The sequence below is a fragment of the Toxotes jaculatrix genome, chromosome 18, assembly GCF_017976425.1.
Source record: "Toxotes jaculatrix isolate fToxJac2 chromosome 18, fToxJac2.pri, whole genome shotgun sequence".
Classification (NCBI taxonomy): domain Eukaryota; kingdom Metazoa; phylum Chordata; class Actinopteri; family Toxotidae; genus Toxotes; species Toxotes jaculatrix.
This window is the reverse complement of record NC_054411.1, coordinates 11,393,965-11,412,970: the sequence shown is the minus strand read 5'-3', so window position 1 is coordinate 11,412,970 and position 19,006 is coordinate 11,393,965. Positions and strand designations below refer to the sequence as shown.

General features: G+C 41.5%; 2 protein-coding genes across 2 annotated transcripts; one reads left to right on the top strand and one right to left on the bottom strand.

The window, feature by feature from the left end:
• Nucleotides 1-3,044, top strand: noxo1a (NADPH oxidase organizer 1a). Its single transcript, XM_041062872.1, has 8 exons — nucleotides 1-143; nucleotides 251-331; nucleotides 424-496; nucleotides 594-774; nucleotides 958-1,148; nucleotides 1,246-1,362; nucleotides 1,470-1,587; nucleotides 1,923-3,044. The coding sequence occupies exons 1-8, from the start codon at nucleotides 78-80 to the stop codon at nucleotides 2,662-2,664; spliced, it is 1,569 nt and encodes a 522-aa protein (XP_040918806.1). The 5' UTR covers nucleotides 1-77; the 3' UTR covers nucleotides 2,665-3,044.
• On the bottom strand, nucleotides 3,038-18,511 carry tbl3 (transducin beta like 3). Its single transcript, XM_041062856.1, has 23 exons — nucleotides 18,364-18,511; nucleotides 18,181-18,232; nucleotides 17,756-17,851; nucleotides 17,341-17,388; nucleotides 17,077-17,218; nucleotides 16,902-16,986; nucleotides 16,493-16,663; nucleotides 16,277-16,352; nucleotides 16,005-16,101; nucleotides 15,697-15,917; nucleotides 15,194-15,335; nucleotides 14,501-14,559; nucleotides 14,209-14,315; nucleotides 13,942-14,077; nucleotides 10,684-10,923; nucleotides 10,269-10,339; nucleotides 9,140-9,296; nucleotides 8,557-8,615; nucleotides 7,449-7,552; nucleotides 6,091-6,162; nucleotides 5,410-5,568; nucleotides 4,722-4,815; nucleotides 3,038-4,193 (listed from the first exon to the last, which is right to left on the bottom strand). The coding sequence occupies exons 1-23, from the start codon at nucleotides 18,393-18,395 to the stop codon at nucleotides 3,809-3,811; spliced, it is 2,805 nt and encodes a 934-aa protein (XP_040918790.1). The 5' UTR covers nucleotides 18,396-18,511; the 3' UTR covers nucleotides 3,038-3,808.
• Between the last annotated feature and the right edge of the window lie 495 nt (nucleotides 18,512-19,006).

Below are 19,006 nucleotides of genomic sequence, written 5' to 3'. Positions count from 1 at the left end.
ACGAGGCTGAGAGGATTCTGTTGCAGGCTCACAACTCGACTCTTTAGCACACTTTGCCTTGTCTCTGCCTTTTCATAATGGAGGCCCAGCGGTATCCCATCAGTGTCCGTTTCGTTGGAGTGATGCACAAGGAGAAGAGCAAAGTAAGCGCAGACGGAATCATTGCTCGTTGTGTTCTTTATGCAAAAATCGATGAAAAAAATCTGTTGCTTTTCTGCGCTGTGATCAAATCTGCATTTTCCTTTTCCAGATGTACATGACCTCCGTGCTCTGGTCGGATCAGAACGACATTGTTGTTTACAGAACTTTCGGGGATTTCAAGAAATTGCACGTGAGTATAAAACACCGAAATCATGTCAAAATCATGTCACGCACATGCGAAAAAAACAGGTATGTTACCTTGATTCATTTTTTTGGTGACAGAAACAATTGAAGAAAGCATTCCCAGCCGGAAGTAAGCTTAAGAAATCTGACAGAATCATCCCCAAATTTCGAGGTAAGTGCGCAGGATTTCCAGCTGCAGTTTGTGAAAATCACAATCGCAATCACAACAGGCTGTTGCACATTTTGAATGTGTGAAATATTCCCTGCAGGCAGGAGAACGAAGCGGAGCCAGAAGAAGGCCCCCACAAAATCAATGATGCGCCTCAAGTTCTTGCAGAAATATTGCAATGAACTTCTGAGCTGCGACCCGCGGGTCATTCAGTCTCAGGAGCTCACCCAGTTCTTCCAACCCAAAGAACAGGACCTGCAGCCGGAGTTCGCCAGAAACAGGTAGGCTAAACCTCTGTCTGTACCAAGAACCTTTCAAATACAGCACTGGCTAGTAAACCAGCAATAATGCACAATGTAATTGCACAGAAAAATGAAATGAAATAGAAAAAAATCAGACACATGCATAAAATCTTTTGTGTCGGCCTGTTTACCTCCAAACTAACCTGCAGCTCTTGTCTTTAGCATCATGATCATGCCATCAGAGGATGAAATGAGGACAGACGCAGGGCACGGCAACGGAGGCAATGTGACCCAGCCGTTTGTCACAGAGACATACAGATGTGTGGCCCCGTACGAGACCAAAGACACCAAGAACAAACCTTTCAAAGTGGCGGTGGATGAAAAAGTGGACGTACTCATCAAAGACAAAGCAGGTGAGCAAACAAACTCCCAGTCATCGTCCTGTTAGTGGTTGTATTAGGCCCAAATACATACTGGGATGGGTTTAATGTGGGTTTTGCGTTGGTTCAGGGTGGTGGCTTGTGGAGAATGAAGAAAAACGGATGGCCTGGTTCCCTGCCCCCTATCTGGAGAAGCTAGATGATGAAGATGAGGATGAAGATGACTCAGATGGGATTCCTGAAAGAGGTAGGTTGCGGGACCCCATCCACTACAGTACATACAGTTGTTAGATGTCACATCAACACCTTAAAGGGTTATTGTCAGTGACATTAATTTCTTTGCACATTTCTCAGGAATGCCGTACACTGCAGTCAAGAGCTACAAGGCCACTAAAGATGATGAGATAACCGTGAGCATTGGTGCAGTAGTGGAGGTTCTGCAGAAGTCTGACAACGGCTGGTGGCTCATCAGGTATTTATTAAATCTTTTGACTTTGGCTGGAACTTTTTACATCAGCCCTGTTCATTATAGATTGGCTCACTAGACCATATAAGAAAAGTGTTTTCCACTGGGAAAGAAAAAAAAAATCTTTGTTGAGAATGGTGCGGATGAGGAAAAAAGATAAGAGAAAGATAAGGAAAAAGACATTAATCAGACTCAGGTAAACAGACTACAGTGTAAACAAGATTAATTATCTGTTGAATACCAGACAGTGTTTGGGCCTCACATTCCTTTCTTAAATTCCTGAACCAGCCTGTAAAATCCAGATTTTCAACCCTGCATTCTTTCCTTTCTCTTTTCAACAGATACAATGGCAAAGCAGGCTACATCCCCACCATGTACCTGCAGCCCTACAGTTACCCACAAATCCGCATGACAAGCCACCATCAGGAGCGTCGTGCCTCCTCCGTGCTCCCGCTCCCCTCCTCCATGCTGGAACAGTCCCAAGAGCTCAGCCGATCTCAAGGAAACCTGCTGCAGGTTCCACCCGTCAGGTCCTCCTCACCCCACCCTCTCCAACCACACACCAAGGAGAGGTCGCACTCACTTGACATCCCGCCCGAACAACCTCCTGCTCAGCCTGCACGGAGTACCTTTGCTACCAACATTGCTGTCACCGCAAAACACTCCCCTCCACCCACCATCATGGTGCAGAGGGACGAAGAGGAGGAACAACGTGACAGGCGACTGTCGGGAGATAGCGAGGGAAGCTTTGAGAGCAGCGGCAGTGACTTCAGCTATGACGACCTTAGCTCCTCCTCAGCAAGCTCATCCTTCAACCTGAGCCACGGCGCCAATGACGAACGGCTGCGGTACAGCCGCACGCCTCCACCCACGCTAGGCAACCACCTCAGCCCAACAAGCGGCCTTGAGGGGAAAATAATGCCCAGCGTCTCTGATCCCAACCTCTACAAGAGGCCCACAACACCTAAGGTTCCGCCCAGGCCACAGGCTCAGGAGATCCTCACCCGCTGCTCCACTGTCACCCGCAAGAACGCAACCAGAGGCAATCTGTCACCCACACAAGCTGAGATACTGAGCCGATGAAGTTTCTGTTCACGTTTCATGTTAGCTTTACGCTTCTATTAAAGAACCTCATCTATTCTGTGGAGGAGGAGGATAGAGGTCTGCCAATTACAACTGCTGGTTAAGACTGTTCAGAAAGATAACCATAAGAGGACTGTGGGGAAATGTTACAGGATTTATGCTGTCAATACTGAATATATAAAGTGCATGTTTACAACTTTCACCAAATCTGCTAAATTTAATCACTTCTTTGCTGTCTGTTTTGAATGATTTATTTTCCATACTGGAAACCTCGTGTTGTGCCTTATATGCATTTTCACTGTGCTCAGTGCACAGTGTGTGATTGATCTGTTCTTGTAATTGCAGGGAAAGTTCATGAAAATAAAGTGTGTGAAATACCAGTGTGTGTGTTTGGCCTGTTCTCTTTCCTGTTAAATCATGTTTTTACAGCAAACCCCTCTTCAGGACTGGGATGTTATTCATGCTGCATGTACACCCCAGATTAATCACTGAGGAGCTTTGAACAAATAAAAGCATGGATTGAAAAGATAAAGCTACACATGCCCCACTTGAACTTTACTAAAGTATGAGGAAATCAAAAGTCAACCCACAGACACTGTCACCATGTCCATTAAACTATTGAAATCAGACACTCAGCATGTGAATGACTGATGGAAAAGTTAAACACAAAATACAGCTAATTTTTAACCCATTTTAAATCACAAGGAACACATTTTTATTTTATAAACATTTGTAGTCGAGACATTTAAAAAAATGCATGGTAAGTAATATAACTAGCCTGTTGTGTTGTGGTCGAGCCAGTAGATCAGGACTATGCAACATTGCAGAGCCAGACAGCGGGGGCTGGTATTTGTTGTGAGGGAAGATAACTCCGGCTCAAACCTGCCTGACTCTTCATGCAGCTCTTTTTACGCTCTCTTTCATCTCTCCTTCCTCATTTTTTCCCCTCCCCTCTGACCATTTTGTCTGAGGAAATCAGGATAGAGAGACATGTTAATCTGTCTTATCATCCCCACACTTTTTTCTTCCTGCACTACCACACATTCAGTGTGTCGCTCCGGCTAATGGCCCGAGATAAGAGGGCCTCCTGGGTCATTTTATTTTCCACCTCAGGAGTCAGTCATCTTCAGTTCAGTGATCCCTGTCATCTGGCAAAGGTCTGGCACTGAGGAGTGGAAGAAACTGGGAGACGTTTCACCGTTTTAGTGTGATCGCTCTCATCTTCTTCCACATCTTCTTCCTCCGAACTCTCCTCACTTTCAGAGTGGCGGTTGCCATTATTTTTGGTGCTGTTTCCATTTTCCATTCTCTTGTCCTTTGTGGAGGCTTTCTTGGTGACGCTGACCTCATTGTCCTCCTCCTCCTCCTCTTCAACAGGGCAATTCGGATCTTCATCTTGTCCACTATCGCTGTCATCCCCGGCATCCCATCTCTCCTTATTGCTGCCCTTTCCTTTCTCCTTGTCAATCATCAAGAAAGGTTGGGTCTGAGCCAGAGGAGAGGTGTCCATTTCTTCGTCTTGGCCCAAACTAGATGGATTTAACAACATGGATTAGATTCATAAACTGCAAATTAGTTTTATCATGTAATTACATACATACAATAAGTTTAAGCTCCACATATGTTGAGTGAAAACTTTATGTCAAGGGATTAACCTTGCAAACTGCAAATTATTTACAGAGGACCATTTTAAAGTCAATCCTGCAGGATCTTGTATTTTGTGAACAGTCAAAGCCTCTTCTCGGAAAAGGAAAAATGTGGCAGCGTGCCCAGTTCAAAGCTGAGAATGCTACTCGGTAGCAAATACCACCACATTTTCCTCTTCCTGAATTCCCATGAGACAGAATTACAATCACAGTGGCATGAACTGGAGGCTTTGACTACATTCATCACATTCATACAAGGTATGTTTGACCCATATATAAAAATAACTGAAGGATAACAAGACAACATCTTGTTACTAAGCGGGACAGACAGGGCAGTGGACTGTGATGGGTTCATGAACTCCGGTGTGTGAGAGATCAAATAAACAGTCTGAGACTCCACGGCTCTCTCACCTGGAAGGTGCTCCAGCCACCCTCATCTTCTGCCACATGTAGTTCAGGAACATGGACGCCTGTAGCAAACGTCCAATCCTCTGCATGTGTCTCTCTGTGGGAGAGAGAAGAGGAATCAGTCACTATTTGAGCCAAAACTGGTGTAAACAATTGTATACTGTGCCCCACAAAAAAAGAAGAAAGAAGACTCTTAAAACAGGATCACAAACTATAAACTCTGTCTTCATGACACCTATGTCTCAAGGGGAACTAAAAATAAAACTTCAGGTCCTTTTCATTTGCCTTGTGGGAGAGTCCCTCTGCTAATTGCCCTAGCAAATGTGAAAGACATCTTAAAACCTGTTCGTTTCCATCACACAGAGTTAGTGTATAGTGGAACTTTGGCACTTGTTCAGCTCTTCTGCTTTTGCCAACTATTCTGATGGTGTTTTTAGTATTAGGTCATTGAAACCGGTGGAGATCACAATGTGTTGTTCTGCATATTATGTATTTGTATATGTTTCTATTTCGCTATATTCAATCATTCAGGTTTGGAGAGGATGTTGTTTTCATATGCAGACCCATTAATGTGGGCATTTTACAATACTTTGGGCATATAACCTGGATTAAAGCCACATAATTACACTCCATTGTCTCCTCTACCACACCATTATCCATCTCATTTAAGACACTCATGCCCTTGTCTGACCTGTATATGGGATGAGTCCCTCCAGGTGTGTTCGGGCACCCTGGTACTGCAGCAGCTCCTCAGGCGGCACGTGTGTGAGGAGCACCTGGAGGACAGCCTGGGTATCCAGACAGTTTCTGGCGTTGGTGTTCCACACCACGCAGTAGCGCAGGAGCGACTCTGAGTGGGAGTTAAGTCATTACAGGGTTGAAAGGGAGGGAAGATTTGAAAAAAAAAAAAAAAAAAAAGGAGAGAGACGGGGGTTTATCACCTTCTCCTCCTTCTCCTCTGACAGGCATTGTTTCCATGGCTTATTGTGTTTGAAAGTGATTCATGCTCTCTTTGAAAAGACAGCGGGCTTGTGAAATTCCAAAAATTTCTTTGTCTATCTCTTCAAAAATCTGAGACCTCACATGTTTTCACATTCAGTCCATGGACATTGTTAAAATATCTATGTACTTCACCTCCAGAGGGGCTTTTTAAAAGACTATACTAGTTTTAATCATTTTTATTTTGAAGAGATAATTTAACTTTCAACTTTAAGCCACTTCTAATGGATTATTTATTCAAATCGCTTGACTTTCAATATGAATCAGGCATTTCCAGTCCAGTTCAGGCAGCCTGCATATTTTCACCTTATTTTTTCTTGATGTTTCCACTCGTCATCATTAAAAAGATTTAAGGACATTATTGACCTGTTACCTTTCTGATCCAGTCGAAGTTTAAGCAATGTCTTCTCCAGCAGCTCACGGCTGTCCTCCCCCTGACGGATCGCTGAGAGAAACAGAGAACAACACGTATGTCAGAGGTGGCAGACAAACAGTGACTGAGGAACATTTGGTCTCCTCGAGTACGTAGCAGTGACTGAGCATGTTGTCCTCATATGCACATTACCATTTACCTAATTCACAGATATGTGAGGTGTTACTACAGACATATACAGGTCTCATCGTAATACTCAGACCAAAAATGCCATATACCAAAATATAAACAATATTATTTTTGTGTCATGCTTATGATACCAAAATCACTGTTGTGGAAACTGTTATACAAACAATGCCAGCGTTACACAACCAGATACTAGGCGTAAAACCTCCCTTTGAGCACACCCGGGTTTGACTAAATTGATTTTCTTTTCAGTGTGAGCACTGCTGGGTGTGATCGATACCACGTTACAGAACATTGCAAAAACATCTTCCTTTTGTTTGGCACATGTACTGACAGATATGTATGCTGATCTACCACCTGTAGCACTGCCCATGAATGATGTCCTACATGTAATTTAGACTGATACTTTCCATTGTTGAAAAACAATGGAGAGATGCAATCACTGAGAATCAGAAAAAAAAACGCCTTGACGTCTTTTTATTGGATGCATTTTCATTAAAAGTGAAGCTTTTGTGGACTTTAGCTTAAAAATAGAGTAATTATGATAAGATGTCATGTTGACTACTATAACATGACTTTTACTTTTCTAGTAGTGTCACAGTGTCGGCTTTAACTTAAGTTCAGAGAGTTCACAACAGTACTAATATTATAAACAGCCTGTGTCCCAGAAACCTCTTTGTCTTGTGTCACCTGCAATGGTGTTCCCAAAGTACTGAGCGACATCATAGCTATTCAGCGTGAGATTAGCTAAATGTCACTGCACTTATTTGTTTTGAAAAATTACATGTTTTTTCTTCCTCTGTGTCATCAGAAGGGAACAAAAGGGAGTGTCAAGTGGAGTTTTTAAGTCCATGGAGCATGACAGCGTGGAATCCAGGTGGGTTTTTATGTTCACGGGCCGATCCTCTAAGAGAGCAGTGTGCCGTGTACTTATCAACTTATCAGTGCCCAGATGACTAAACTCTTAAAGCGAGCTATGACAGAAATGACAGAATGACAAGACGACAGCTTGTCAAGATAACCCCAGGTGAAAACATGAAGGACAGACATGAATTACATGCAGGAGGATCTAATGTGTCAAGAAGGACAACACAATACCTTTTGGAATGGAAACGCTGTACCTTTACATAATCAGTGAGGCTCAATGGAATAAGAGTTGTACAATAAAGTACCTTTGATCACAGTGAGCACAGTGTGAGGCTGGTCCAGTGAGATGGCAAGACCCAGGGCCTTAAGATACTTCTTCTCATGGAGCAGGTTGGACAACTCCTGCTGCCTTCAGACACAATAAACACAGGATCATACACATGGCAGGCACATGCACCTGTATGCTCTTTTGAGAATCTGTATAGTGAACACCAAAGGTCACGAAGTATAAGCTAAAAGGGGAAAAAAAAAGAAATTCTCAACGATGGTTTGACAAATCAGTCACATTAGTTGTACGTAAACATCATGTGTGCCTCATGGTGGGTACAGCTGTGGTATACCAAGCCTTTTCCCATAAAATACACAAATGTAAGCACATTTTTGATTTTTCATGTAAAAACTACATCAATGGTTCTCGGTTTGCGGTTAAGCAATAGTCTCATCAATCAAACCGACCTTACAACAACCACACCAGACTGTTTTGGTAAGCCAGAGTCTGGATGGAAGAAGTTAATTATTGAAGGAAGTTGATGTTATTCAGTTATTTTATTATTTTTTTTGAAAGGTGATACTAAAAAAAGAGACAAACTTTGAGATAATGTTACCTCAGAAATTAATTGCCTTTAACATCAACATACACACAGTACACATAATTGGTCTTTCCTGTGTGTGGTGCTGGCTGGTAATAATCCATTTGTTATCAAGACTGGAGTTTAAATAAATGCAGATGTCTGTGCATGTACACACACACGCACACACACACTCCAGAGAGCAAACACATTCATACAGTAAACACATATAATCAATCGTCTGAGACCTGAAAGTCCTTTGTGCTTATCAGAATAGCAGAGCACACACTTGTGCACACAGGTACAGCCCTGATCTTTGCCAGGCCTGACCTCTGACAAAGTGAGGTCCACCAGCCCAACAAAGCCTCTGTTTATTCATCAAGCAACACGCAGACAAGAGGCGGAAAAGTAGACCCAGCTTTGGTCTGGGACTGAGCAACTCATCCAGGACCTCTGCCCTCCACCAAAAAGACAACAAGGCTGTTTGTCCACCACTTCAGCCTGAGGGAACAGATGGGGGGGGTGGATTTTTCACATCTAAAAGATAATGTTGTGTGTAACTTACTTGAGTATCTGATCCTCCTGTTTGGCCTGCTCCTCCGCCAGCTCCACCTCCGTCACATCCTAATGGTGGACAGGGGACAACATTTTTTTGCGATAATGACAATCCCTGCAGGGGGCAAATTCCTCCAACGAAAAGAGAGAGGCCAGCTAAGGGTCAGCTAAAAATAACCTGCTAGATAAGTGTCTCTTATGCTGACCACACAAGCCCTGAGTTCACTGTTAAACTACTACCAAACATTTTGAAATATCCTGATATCTAAGCTGTTAAATACAAATTTCTAATCTAGTTGCTGTAACGTTCTTACCCCAACCTGTCTTTTTAAATCATTATATGTTTTCATAACTTTTATTTTGTGAATTTTTTATTTTGTGTTATTTCCAAGCATAGCATGTAACTACATCCAAAGAACCTGTTGCATCCTGCCAGGACATTTATTTATTTTTAACGCTAGAGAGGGAAAAAAGCAACACTAATGCAATTAATACTTTCAGCTTGTTTAAAGGTTTGATTGCTAATCAATCCAGCTTAATCCTCTCTCTGTGTCCTCTGTTCAACAGATGGCTGTCAGCCAAACCCCACTTACCAGCCACACAGTGATGTTAGAGTCCGCTGACCCAGTCACCATCTTGTCATCTTTGCGGCTGGCGTGGAGACCCCACACCTTGTCCTGGTGGGCATCCAGCGTCTTCACACACTCATTGGTTTTTATGGTCCACAGCTTTACCAAACCGTCTGAGCCACTAAGGATAGGAAACAGGGGGACAGGGGGGTTTCTCAAATGTGATGATTTGACATCTTTGGCCTTTTACTATTAATTACACAAAACAAGGCATTTTCATGGCATTTTATAGACCATACAATGAATCCTTTAATCTAAAATTAATTTACATATTAATCAAAAAGGAAGCCCATTAATCAAAATAGTCAGTGTGCAGAATCATTTTTGATTTTTGAGTGTTTATTTGATTCACACTGTTCCCCTAAAAAGAACAAAGAAACTGGAGGAGCTGCTCACAGCTGATTAACTGATTACAGCTAAATGCAGATGGTGATGAAACAGCTCCATGAACCAAAACAATGCTTTTTTTTTGCCAAAACATTTTGTTCTCTCTTTAAGTTCTCACTTCCTGATATGTGGATTTATTGTCTAATAAATGCAAACAACAGCAGCAATAGTATGCATACTGTATACAATTAGTATGTAGTGTACTACTCAGATGAAAGGCAAACAAATCAGGTCAAGCCTGCAGCTTTGTTTTCATATCATTGTTCCTGTTTCACTTTCTCCAGTCTTATTTAAAAGCAGGAAGGGCAGATGGTGTTAAAGTCACAGACATGGATCATGAGAAGCAGACATCTGAGATTCTATGATAAGCAAACACCAGGGTTTCTTAAAGCTTGGTTTTCCTAATCCACAGCACAATGTGAGCTGAGGTTTAAAACGTTAATTCTACAGCTGCTTAATAATCTGAGTTGTGGTTTCAGAACAAAGCTGTCACTTCAATCCAAGACGAAGGGGAAAAAAAGATGTAATTCTGTTTGAGTTAATTCATAAATTAAAAGCTACTCATGACCATTTTTGAAAAAAATCCTCTCTTTACTTCTACTGCCTAAAATGTCCACAGTGCACAGTGCCGTGTATCTGAGCATGTATGTTTTATAATAATTGTATCATGGGGAAGAGCTTTACACGAGAGGCAGCTGGTGGTTACCTGGTGAGCAGCTGAGTGCCTCGGCTCACAAAAATGACCTTCAAAACTGAGGCATCGTGCCCCTCAAATGTCTGCAGAAGGGAAAAAACACAATCACAATCATTCACAATCACATCATTTCTACTTCACAATAAAAAACGTCACTGTAATGAAATAAAAAGCTCAAAATCACAGTGAGTTACATGATAAGCTTGAACAGTGCTGTCATACTTCAAGTGTTGTCCTGACATAATTACTTGAGTGAAAGAAAATCCACCTGCTGAAGTGAGAGATATTGTGTCATAACAAGTGTGTCAATGTGAAATAAAGCTTACTGGGAGCTTACTGTAAATACATGACTAATGTATCCAGTCAGTCATGACTTACTGTGATGAATAAACTTTATGACAAATTCACACCCAGCCCAGTGGCCCACCTTGAGGCAGCTAAAGTCCTGCAGGCTCCAGAGCTTGGTGGTGCCGTCTGCAGAGGATGTGGCCAGCACCTGGTCGACGGGAGAGAAGCAGACGGCCCAGACGCCGCGACGGTGGCCTCGAAACACCCCCAGCAGGCCCACGTTCCCTTCCCCTGCCAGAGACCATAGCTTGGCGGTTCGGTCCTGGGAGCCCGAGGCCAGCAGCTTGTCATTGGGCGACACCGCAACACTGTTCACATCCTGGAAAAATGACATGGGAGTGAGATGAGGAAATGAAAGACAACTTTCCACTAAGTTAATGAGATTTTAATAAATACAAGTTTGTAAAAAAAAAAGAGAGAGAGAGAGACAGTGCTGAGAAATGAAAAAGGGTGGTAGGAAAAAAAAAAATCCAAGAATGTACAAGAATAAATCGCATTTTTTTCCAAGGGAAACCTGAATTCCTCTCATTACACTGTCTCCCATTGTTACCGCACTCAGTTGAGACTGGCATCTCGCACTGTTTAGATCTGCTATTTACTCAAGAATGTTGTGAACATGAAAACAAAAGAATAGTTAGGTAACCAGGCACTGCTGACTGACAGTCAACTGTTATTATCTTGTATCTTGAGTCAGAAGTATGGAGATGTAGAAGGAAACTGTGGTGTGGTTTTTACTTCTTCAACACTTCCTTATGGGAAAAGACACTTTTAATTGGAACATTTACAAAGAGACAGCTGGAGAGAGACTCACTGTCTGACTCACTGACACACTGTTAGTGTGTGTGTGTGTATCCTTCATTAAAAACCTTTTTGGGCAATGGTCAAAGAATCCTATAAAATATACTACTGTTTCTTTATAAGATGTGCACATAAGCTGGCTTTTTACAAAGATTTTTTTTTAATTCAGATGCTTTGTTACACTATATATACATAATATGTGTAATTCTGAAGTTATTTGATGATGAAGTCCATACTTCTACTTGTCTCCAGTATAATTCCAAGAACGGCTGCATATACGTGCACTTAAGTAACAGCGTTACTGTCAGACTTCTACAGTAACCCCGATTTACCAAAAGCCCAAAACCTCTAAATTACTCATAATTACTTTACTATAATTTAAGACAGGGAAAAGCAGCAAATTCTCACTTTTGAGAAGCTGAAACCAGGAAATGTTCAGCAATGTTCAGCATTTCAGCAAAAATGAATCAATTATCGCAAGAGCCGCTGATTTTTTTTCTCCTGATTATCAACTTATTGTTTAATCAACTAATTGTTTGAGCTAAGGCTTTACAAACTGTTCAGTAGTTTAATATTTTATAATGAATTATATTTTAAAAGGTCTTCACATGTTTTGTATGTAAATTTTTTATTTGTAAAGTAACTGTAGTGGAGTAACAAGTACAATGTCTCCCTCTGAAACGTAGTGGAGCATGTCAAAATTGCTTTTATGTCTGCTTTGTAAAACTCTGTGGAGTAAATGCTGTGGAGTAAATGTTACATTCCATTACCGTTTACATGTAACAAGACTTCTAACAGGGCTTATAACATGTGCATTTGCTCAACAGGTTTCAGACAATGAAAGGACACTGGCTGCTGTGACAGCAGTGCAGCCGGAGGAAAGAATAAAGCCACAGACAAAAACTTAGGATAATAGCTTTTAAAGTGGTCCACAGGCTGAACAGAGGACCATTTGTGAAATTCTAACATTTCACACTGTCAGGACAGACTGTGCTCTCTCTCTCTCTCTCTCTCTCTCTCTCTCTCTCTCTCTCTCTCTCTCTCTCTCTCTCTCTCTCTCTCTCTCTCTCTCTCTCTCTCTACAGACCCTGTCCTCTCTCTGCATCATCTCTACAGATGCTAACACAAAAAAAAAGATCTCTCTTAACCTGATTTCAACAAGTGAAATCAGGTTACATATTGTTCAAGGTAAACAATATCCTCCTTGCTCTGTTGGAGAGAAAAGGAATTTGGCTGAGCAGACTAAACAGAGACATTATGATAACTATAACATCTTTTTTTCCATCGTAGTGTAGCAGTGACGGGAAAGAAATGTATAATGTTTCAATGCCCTTTCTTCAAATTACAGAAAGGATGTAAAAAGAGGTGATAATGCAGGAAATGGAACACTTTGAAAGACCAAAATTATGTTAAAGTGATTAAACATCTTGTACTTCCAGCAACACTGAGTATAGAGAGGAGCTAACTGAAAGAATAGACCATTGTCACAGACTTGGGTGGATAATCTGTTGCATCATCTCTAAATATCTGCTATTACTTTGTCTGTATTTCCATACAGAAAAAAACACAGTGACAAATGCTTTAAAACTGTGATCTGACTACAGGACACAAATGGAAACCAAAGCTAATTATATTATCTGGGCAGCTGCACAAAGATCTTCATTCAAAACTATATTTTAAACACATTTGAGAACATAGAGACACAGCAGCAAAAATACCTGTAATATGTAACCAGCTATGGGGAAAAAAAAGCAAAGACAAAAGGCTGGAGGTGACCAAAAGTTAAATTACGGCAAATGTTACATTCAGAGTTAAAGTTTAACAGCATAGCATTTATATGTCAACAAAAGTTTTTTTTTTCCTGTTTACATTAAAATGTATAATTTCCTTGTCAATCTTTGGTGAAGAAGGAAACTTGTTTCTCTCCTGACACGTTTAAAAAGAGTTGGGATTTAAACCTGTAGAATATGAGAAACTACTGAGAAGTGCTCTCAGAGATTTAACAAGAGGCAAGCACTTAACTCTCTAACACCAGGATTGTGTTTTCCTTGTTTCTGTCTCAGAAACAAAAGCCTCTGAATCTGAAGGGGAAATATCTCCTTATTCACAAGCAGCATTTGTCTACTTAGAATCAGATGAAGTCTGGCAAAAAAAAACCAAAACAAAACATGTAGACACACCCTGAACCTGTTTCTGTCTTTCTCACTTGTCTGTGTTTTATTATTTATTTGTAATCTCAGGAATCGGTTTTAGTTTTGTTTGACAGAAAACACAACTGTTTCTCTGATAAAAATCACATAAAGGATATTTTTGTGAAGAGATCCTGTAACCTCAATGTTCTGGGCTCAAATCTGGACACAGATTATTATCATGTGGTATCTGATAAAAGGTAAATGCATTAGAAACAATACTTTGCAGGGAATGTAAACACAACTCTAAACTGTTGTGTAATTCATCTTCTGTTCTGTACAAAGCTGGTAATCTCCAGCTAACAATGTTGATCTTCACGAAACTGTGTGCAGAATAATTTGTTGTGTACCTTATCATGGGCCTTCTCTGTGGCGCGCGCGGTCAGCTGATGTATGTCTGCCCCCGTCGTAGACAAGTCTGCTGGCAGATCCCACACCTTCACGGTATAGTCCTGACTGCCAGACACTATGAAAGATGCTTTCATCCTACACGCAAAGACAAAGATGGAGGATCATTACTGCCACGCAGATTCACAAAAGCTTTCTTTTTTTGAACATCTGCCAACTAACTCTTTATCTGTGTTCGTAAATATGATTGCGCGGATGTTAAATGTTACCTGGAGCAGGTGATGGAGCCCACAGCGTTAGCATGGCTGGAGCCCTGGGCCACACATCGCACCTGACCACTGTCAATGTCCATCTGCCACACACGCACTGACCTATCCTGAAGACAAACACACACCATACAAATGTTACTGTCTGCATAAATGTGGTTTAATGTGCCTCTATTCATAGAATAACTTATTTTGAGTATGTGGACGTGTTGACATTTCTGGGTTTCAGTTGACTGTGTGGAATTATTGTTTCTTTCTGTTTCTATTGCTGTGCAGTGGAAAAATAAATGCTCACCTTCGCACAGCTTGCAAAGAGAGAGCCTTTTTTGAACACATCCAGTGAGAGGACGGTATCTGTGGAAGATAAACAGATAAAAGCAGGAGGACAGATAAGAACCACAGGAAAAAAAATGTCTTTCCGTCCTGCTCAGCAAGTCACCTATTAACAACACAAAGCTGAGATAGTCTGATTGTCTCCGTTTCTAGTTCCTGTAATGACAGCTTTAATTTTCACTAATCCTATCATTGTTTATGTTTATGTCTTTAAGCTTTAATTGTCACTTTTGACAGCTGCGTTATTAAAGATTATATCAGTCGAATTTTCTTGTTCATTGTTCTTCATTCACTTTAATGCCATTTGTCAGTCATTCTTTGTGAAGCACATTCACTTTCATTATTATTCAGTCAACCAACTGTAACAGTAAGCCTAGCCTTAGTCAGTCAGCCCCAAAACTTGCGGCTTCCAGAAACTGACTGTTTAACCTACAGTAATTATTACAGTTTAAAAAATGCTTTTGAAATACGTTCAATACAGGTAAATGAACAAGAATAAGAAAAATCACTATGTCATTTGTTTGCACATTTTTGCAAAAGGTCAAATGGCTGTACCATGGAAACTTTCTGCCCCCTTGTGAATGAGTAAACATACCGCCATGTGTTTCACATGTAGATCTACACGAGCAGATGCTGCCCTCTGCTGGTGACTGACCTGTGTGTCCGTAGAGGATCTGGCAGCTGTTGGTGAGCAGCTCAAACACCTTCAGCTGGCAGCTATTGGTGGCCACCACAATGTGACTGTCACCTTTACCCAGAAACTTCACATCCAGCACCTCATCGCTGTAACCCACAAACTGAGAGAGAGTGGACAGAAGGAGACAGAGGGAGCAACAGAGGAAGAGAGCCCATTAGTTCTGCATCAACGACAAACCAGGCTTTGATGACTGGGGTCTCCAGTCTGACATTACACAAGTTGCCCATAATGATGTGCAAGGAACTAAATATCTATATATATAATATCACTTAGGAAACTTAGTTTAGCTTACAATAATAGATTTTAACTTAAACTTAATTCAGTGGAAATTTAAAATAATGTAAATACATGATTTTATAATTTACTGGGAGATTGGTACTGGGATCTAACATATTATTTCTTAATAATAAATATCAGTCCTAGATCCAAATATTGCACATAGGTGTGGTCCCATTATCCACCTGCTGCTGTGTGGTGAGGTCAGGCAGCTGGTAGAGCAATATGTTGTGTTCTGCGGTGACTGTGGCCAGTCTGGAAGAGGTGGGCAGGTGAAGCAGGTACGTTAGACTGCGGGGGTCATCGTCCTTCTCCTCCTCCTCTTCAGAAACAGGGGTGAGGGTGGAGGGGAGGGTCTGGGTGTAAACACAACGTGCCGTGCTGGCCTCCCACACTCTTAACACACCTACAGAGGAGAAAAGGGAAAAGAGGTGAGTTAAAGAAAGCATAGAAACACAGTGTAGATTTTCAGAACAGTGCAAAAAAAACAAACCTTTGCTGCCAGCTGTGACGAAATGCAAGTCTTGGCTCTTTACCCCAATCTGAGAGAAGTCTTTATTCTCAGGCAGCAGCACAACACCCTCCACAGCCTGGAGACCAAAACAACACACACAGCAACAAACAAACAGAGTTCAGAATCACAGCTGCAGCATTTTCCCAACATGGGGATTGTAAAAAAAATTTGTGTGTTAGGAGTTATCCTGCATTATTCAAAAAAGACGTCTTTTAACGAGGCACCAATATCTTTCAGCTTCACAGTCTCACCTCATAGACAGGTACAGTCCTCTTGGCTTTCCGAGTCTTCAGGTCCCACACTGTACAGATCTTATCTCTGCCAGAACTACAAATAAAGACCAGGGAACAGTTACACACAGCGAGCAAACAGCTTTAAAATACACAGCTTTAGAAGCCAAAGTTTCACTTAAGATAACAGATGGGATCTTGCAAACATTTTTTGTGGAAAGATGTATGTTACAATACCTGACCATGGTGCCACCATCTGAGCTGAAGCAGAGGGAGGTGACAGCGCTGTAGTGGCTCTGCAGCACACACACACACTGACTGGAGCGCAAGTCCCACATTCGAATGCCACAGTCCAGAGAGGAGGAGAAGAGCTGCAGCTGGCTGATGTCTGGGTGGAACTGGACTAGGCTGCAAGATACACAAACATAGTGACAATGGTTATTTGTTGTTACTAAATGTAGTTACAGAATCAGTAGCCTCCACTTAAACCTGAAATCTCTAAATTGCGAAATCTGTTTTTCCAATTTCAACCTTATCCCTCGACTGAGTGTATAAGTTTTAAAACCAAACTAAAACTTCTGTATTAACAAATAATTTTAAGAAATAAGCTCCATGCTGTTTCTAGTTCATAGATATTTGAACTTACTGCACAACACCAGATGACCCTTTCAGATTATGAGTGCAGTACTGCTTCACCACATCCCAGAGCTTTATGGTGCCGTCACAGCCACCTGCAGGACAACAAGAGGAGAGGCTTGGTAAACTGTAAAATGTCTATGCAGCAGGTGTAGCTGATTGCTATTAGTCCAGTGGTAACTGACCTGTGGCTAAGAGTGTAGAGGTGGAGTCAAAGGTCATGCTGGCTACAGGCACAGTGTGAATGGCCTTCCAGGAGCGAGTACACTGAGCTTGCCTCCAGTCCCACTGCTTCAGCAGCAGAGCCCTGCTGGCTGTTACCAGCAGCTGTGGTGGGACACAGAGCAGAGACACATGCATGTACTGAATACTCTTTTACAGGCTGATATTAGAACATGCAGCAAATTCACACTGACATAATGACGAGGTGGTTGAGGTGGTTGCTTTACCTCATCGTCACAGCTGAGTGTAAAAGATGTGATGTCCTCTTGATCATCCTGCAATTACAATATGGACAGAAAAGACAGAAAGGATCTCAGGATAATCAAAGATACAAATTACTGACGATTATAATATCCAACTACAAAGCTATAAATATTATAGATATTATGGCTAATATCACATTCACCATAATTTGATCTTCCTTTAAAAATTACCTGTGCATTTTATTTTAAAAAAATGAAATTGTGGCTCCATATAAAATAACAACCCATGTTGGCAGGTAAAAGTCAGCAACTGTTCTGCTGTGCATGAGTTACCCCTCAACCCTATAAAAGTGGTCTTCGACATACTAAGGGTCACTGTTGTAAACATCACAGTTTTATGGCTCAAGATTTCAAGGGTAACCACCCACTGTGGACTCACATGCTCAACACTGTGGACAATCTTCCCGGTGCTGATCTCCAAAACATTGACACGAGAGCCACAAGTGCAGAAGATGTGTTTCTCATCTTTGCTGATCTGAAAAACAAACAGACAAAGGGCTTAAAGGCACATTCATACAATTTAACAGCCAAAGTCAGTTCAGTCAGTCTGTGAAAACAGCTGCACAGTGGCTTCTCTGGAGAAGTCTGTTTTTGGAGCTTGACCCATGATCAGAACTAAAAGTCTGGACATTTTTTCCTCTGCTGCATCGCTTTGGGCCTTTCTTGTTTTAATCTGTGAGTCACAAGTTGCCCAAACTTTACAGCACTGCGATATTAAATCACTTTTAAGGTGAACATGATTACATTAATAACAGTCATTGATTTTAGCAAGAAATAAACTCTCGCACAAAGCAGACGACTCACCTGCACTTTCCCTCCTTTGTAAAACGGTTCAATCTTGCTGGAAACCGCATAACTGTAAGGAAATAACAGAAACATGACTGTAAAGTGCGACAACTTTAAGTGACACATTAGCTTAGCTTGTGTTAGCCGTCCGGCAATGTTTGCAGCCCGCACGTGTCACGCGACATCAAAAAAAGAACTTACTTTGTTTTGAACTGAAGGTTGGTATTTGCCATCTTGCTCGTGAAAGAAATCCCCAAAACTAAATATTTTGACAGCTACAGCGATGAAAATGACTTATTTCTTACTTCACACGTTGGCTACAGTTAAGACATACATCCCGCATGTTGATAGCCGTGTCGCACACATTGGGCGTCATCTGAACGCACGGAGCTGTGATTGGCCAGAAGGTTTCTTTGGCCCACAGCACAGTAAAATCGCGCTTCCATTGTCAACATGTAAATAGATAGAAACACACAAAATAAAACATATAAGCTTGTGATTTGTAGAGATTTCAGATTCCATGTGTAAACTGGGTGAATGCCACGTGTTCACCCCACAGCCTCGTAATTACTAATTATAATTAATAATCTCGTAATTACTTTTAAAAATTTAAAAACAATGGACTCAGCTGGAGTCATTCATGTTTCAAAGTCCCTGTTTGACATGTGGAGGCTGAGCTCTGATGCTAGAACTGCAGGGAAAGGACGCGCTCCATAACGAGCGCCGTTTTTATAATTTACTGTTTTCATTTGTCCACACAGAGACACACACAGAGAAACACAGTGTCCCTCCTTCATGTTTTGTCAGGAATGTTCATGTGTGTGTTGCATTGATAACGAGGGTG

Excerpts from the sequence above, each read along its gene's own strand:
- noxo1a (XM_041062872.1), top strand. The coding sequence starts at position 78 with ATGGAGGCCCAGCGGTATCCCATCAGTGTCCGTTTCGTTGGAGTGATG. Across the intron at positions 1,149-1,245 it reads ACTCATCAAAGACAAAGCAG|GGTGGTGGCTTGTGGAGAAT; the intron begins GTGAGCAAACAA and ends GCGTTGGTTCAG. Across the intron at positions 1,588-1,922 it reads AACGGCTGGTGGCTCATCAG|ATACAATGGCAAAGCAGGCT; the intron begins GTATTTATTAAA and ends TCTTTTCAACAG.
- tbl3 (XM_041062856.1), bottom strand. The coding sequence starts at position 18,395 with ATGGCAAATACCAACCTTCAGTTCAAAACAAA. Across the intron at positions 15,918-16,004 it reads CGTCACAGCTGGCAGCAAAG|GTGTGTTAAGAGTGTGGGAG; the intron begins GTTTGTTTTTTT and ends TCTCCTCTGTAG. Across the intron at positions 10,924-13,941 it reads CAGAGAAGGCCCATGATAAG|GATGTGAACAGTGTTGCGGT; the intron begins GTACACAACAAA and ends TCATTTTTCCAG.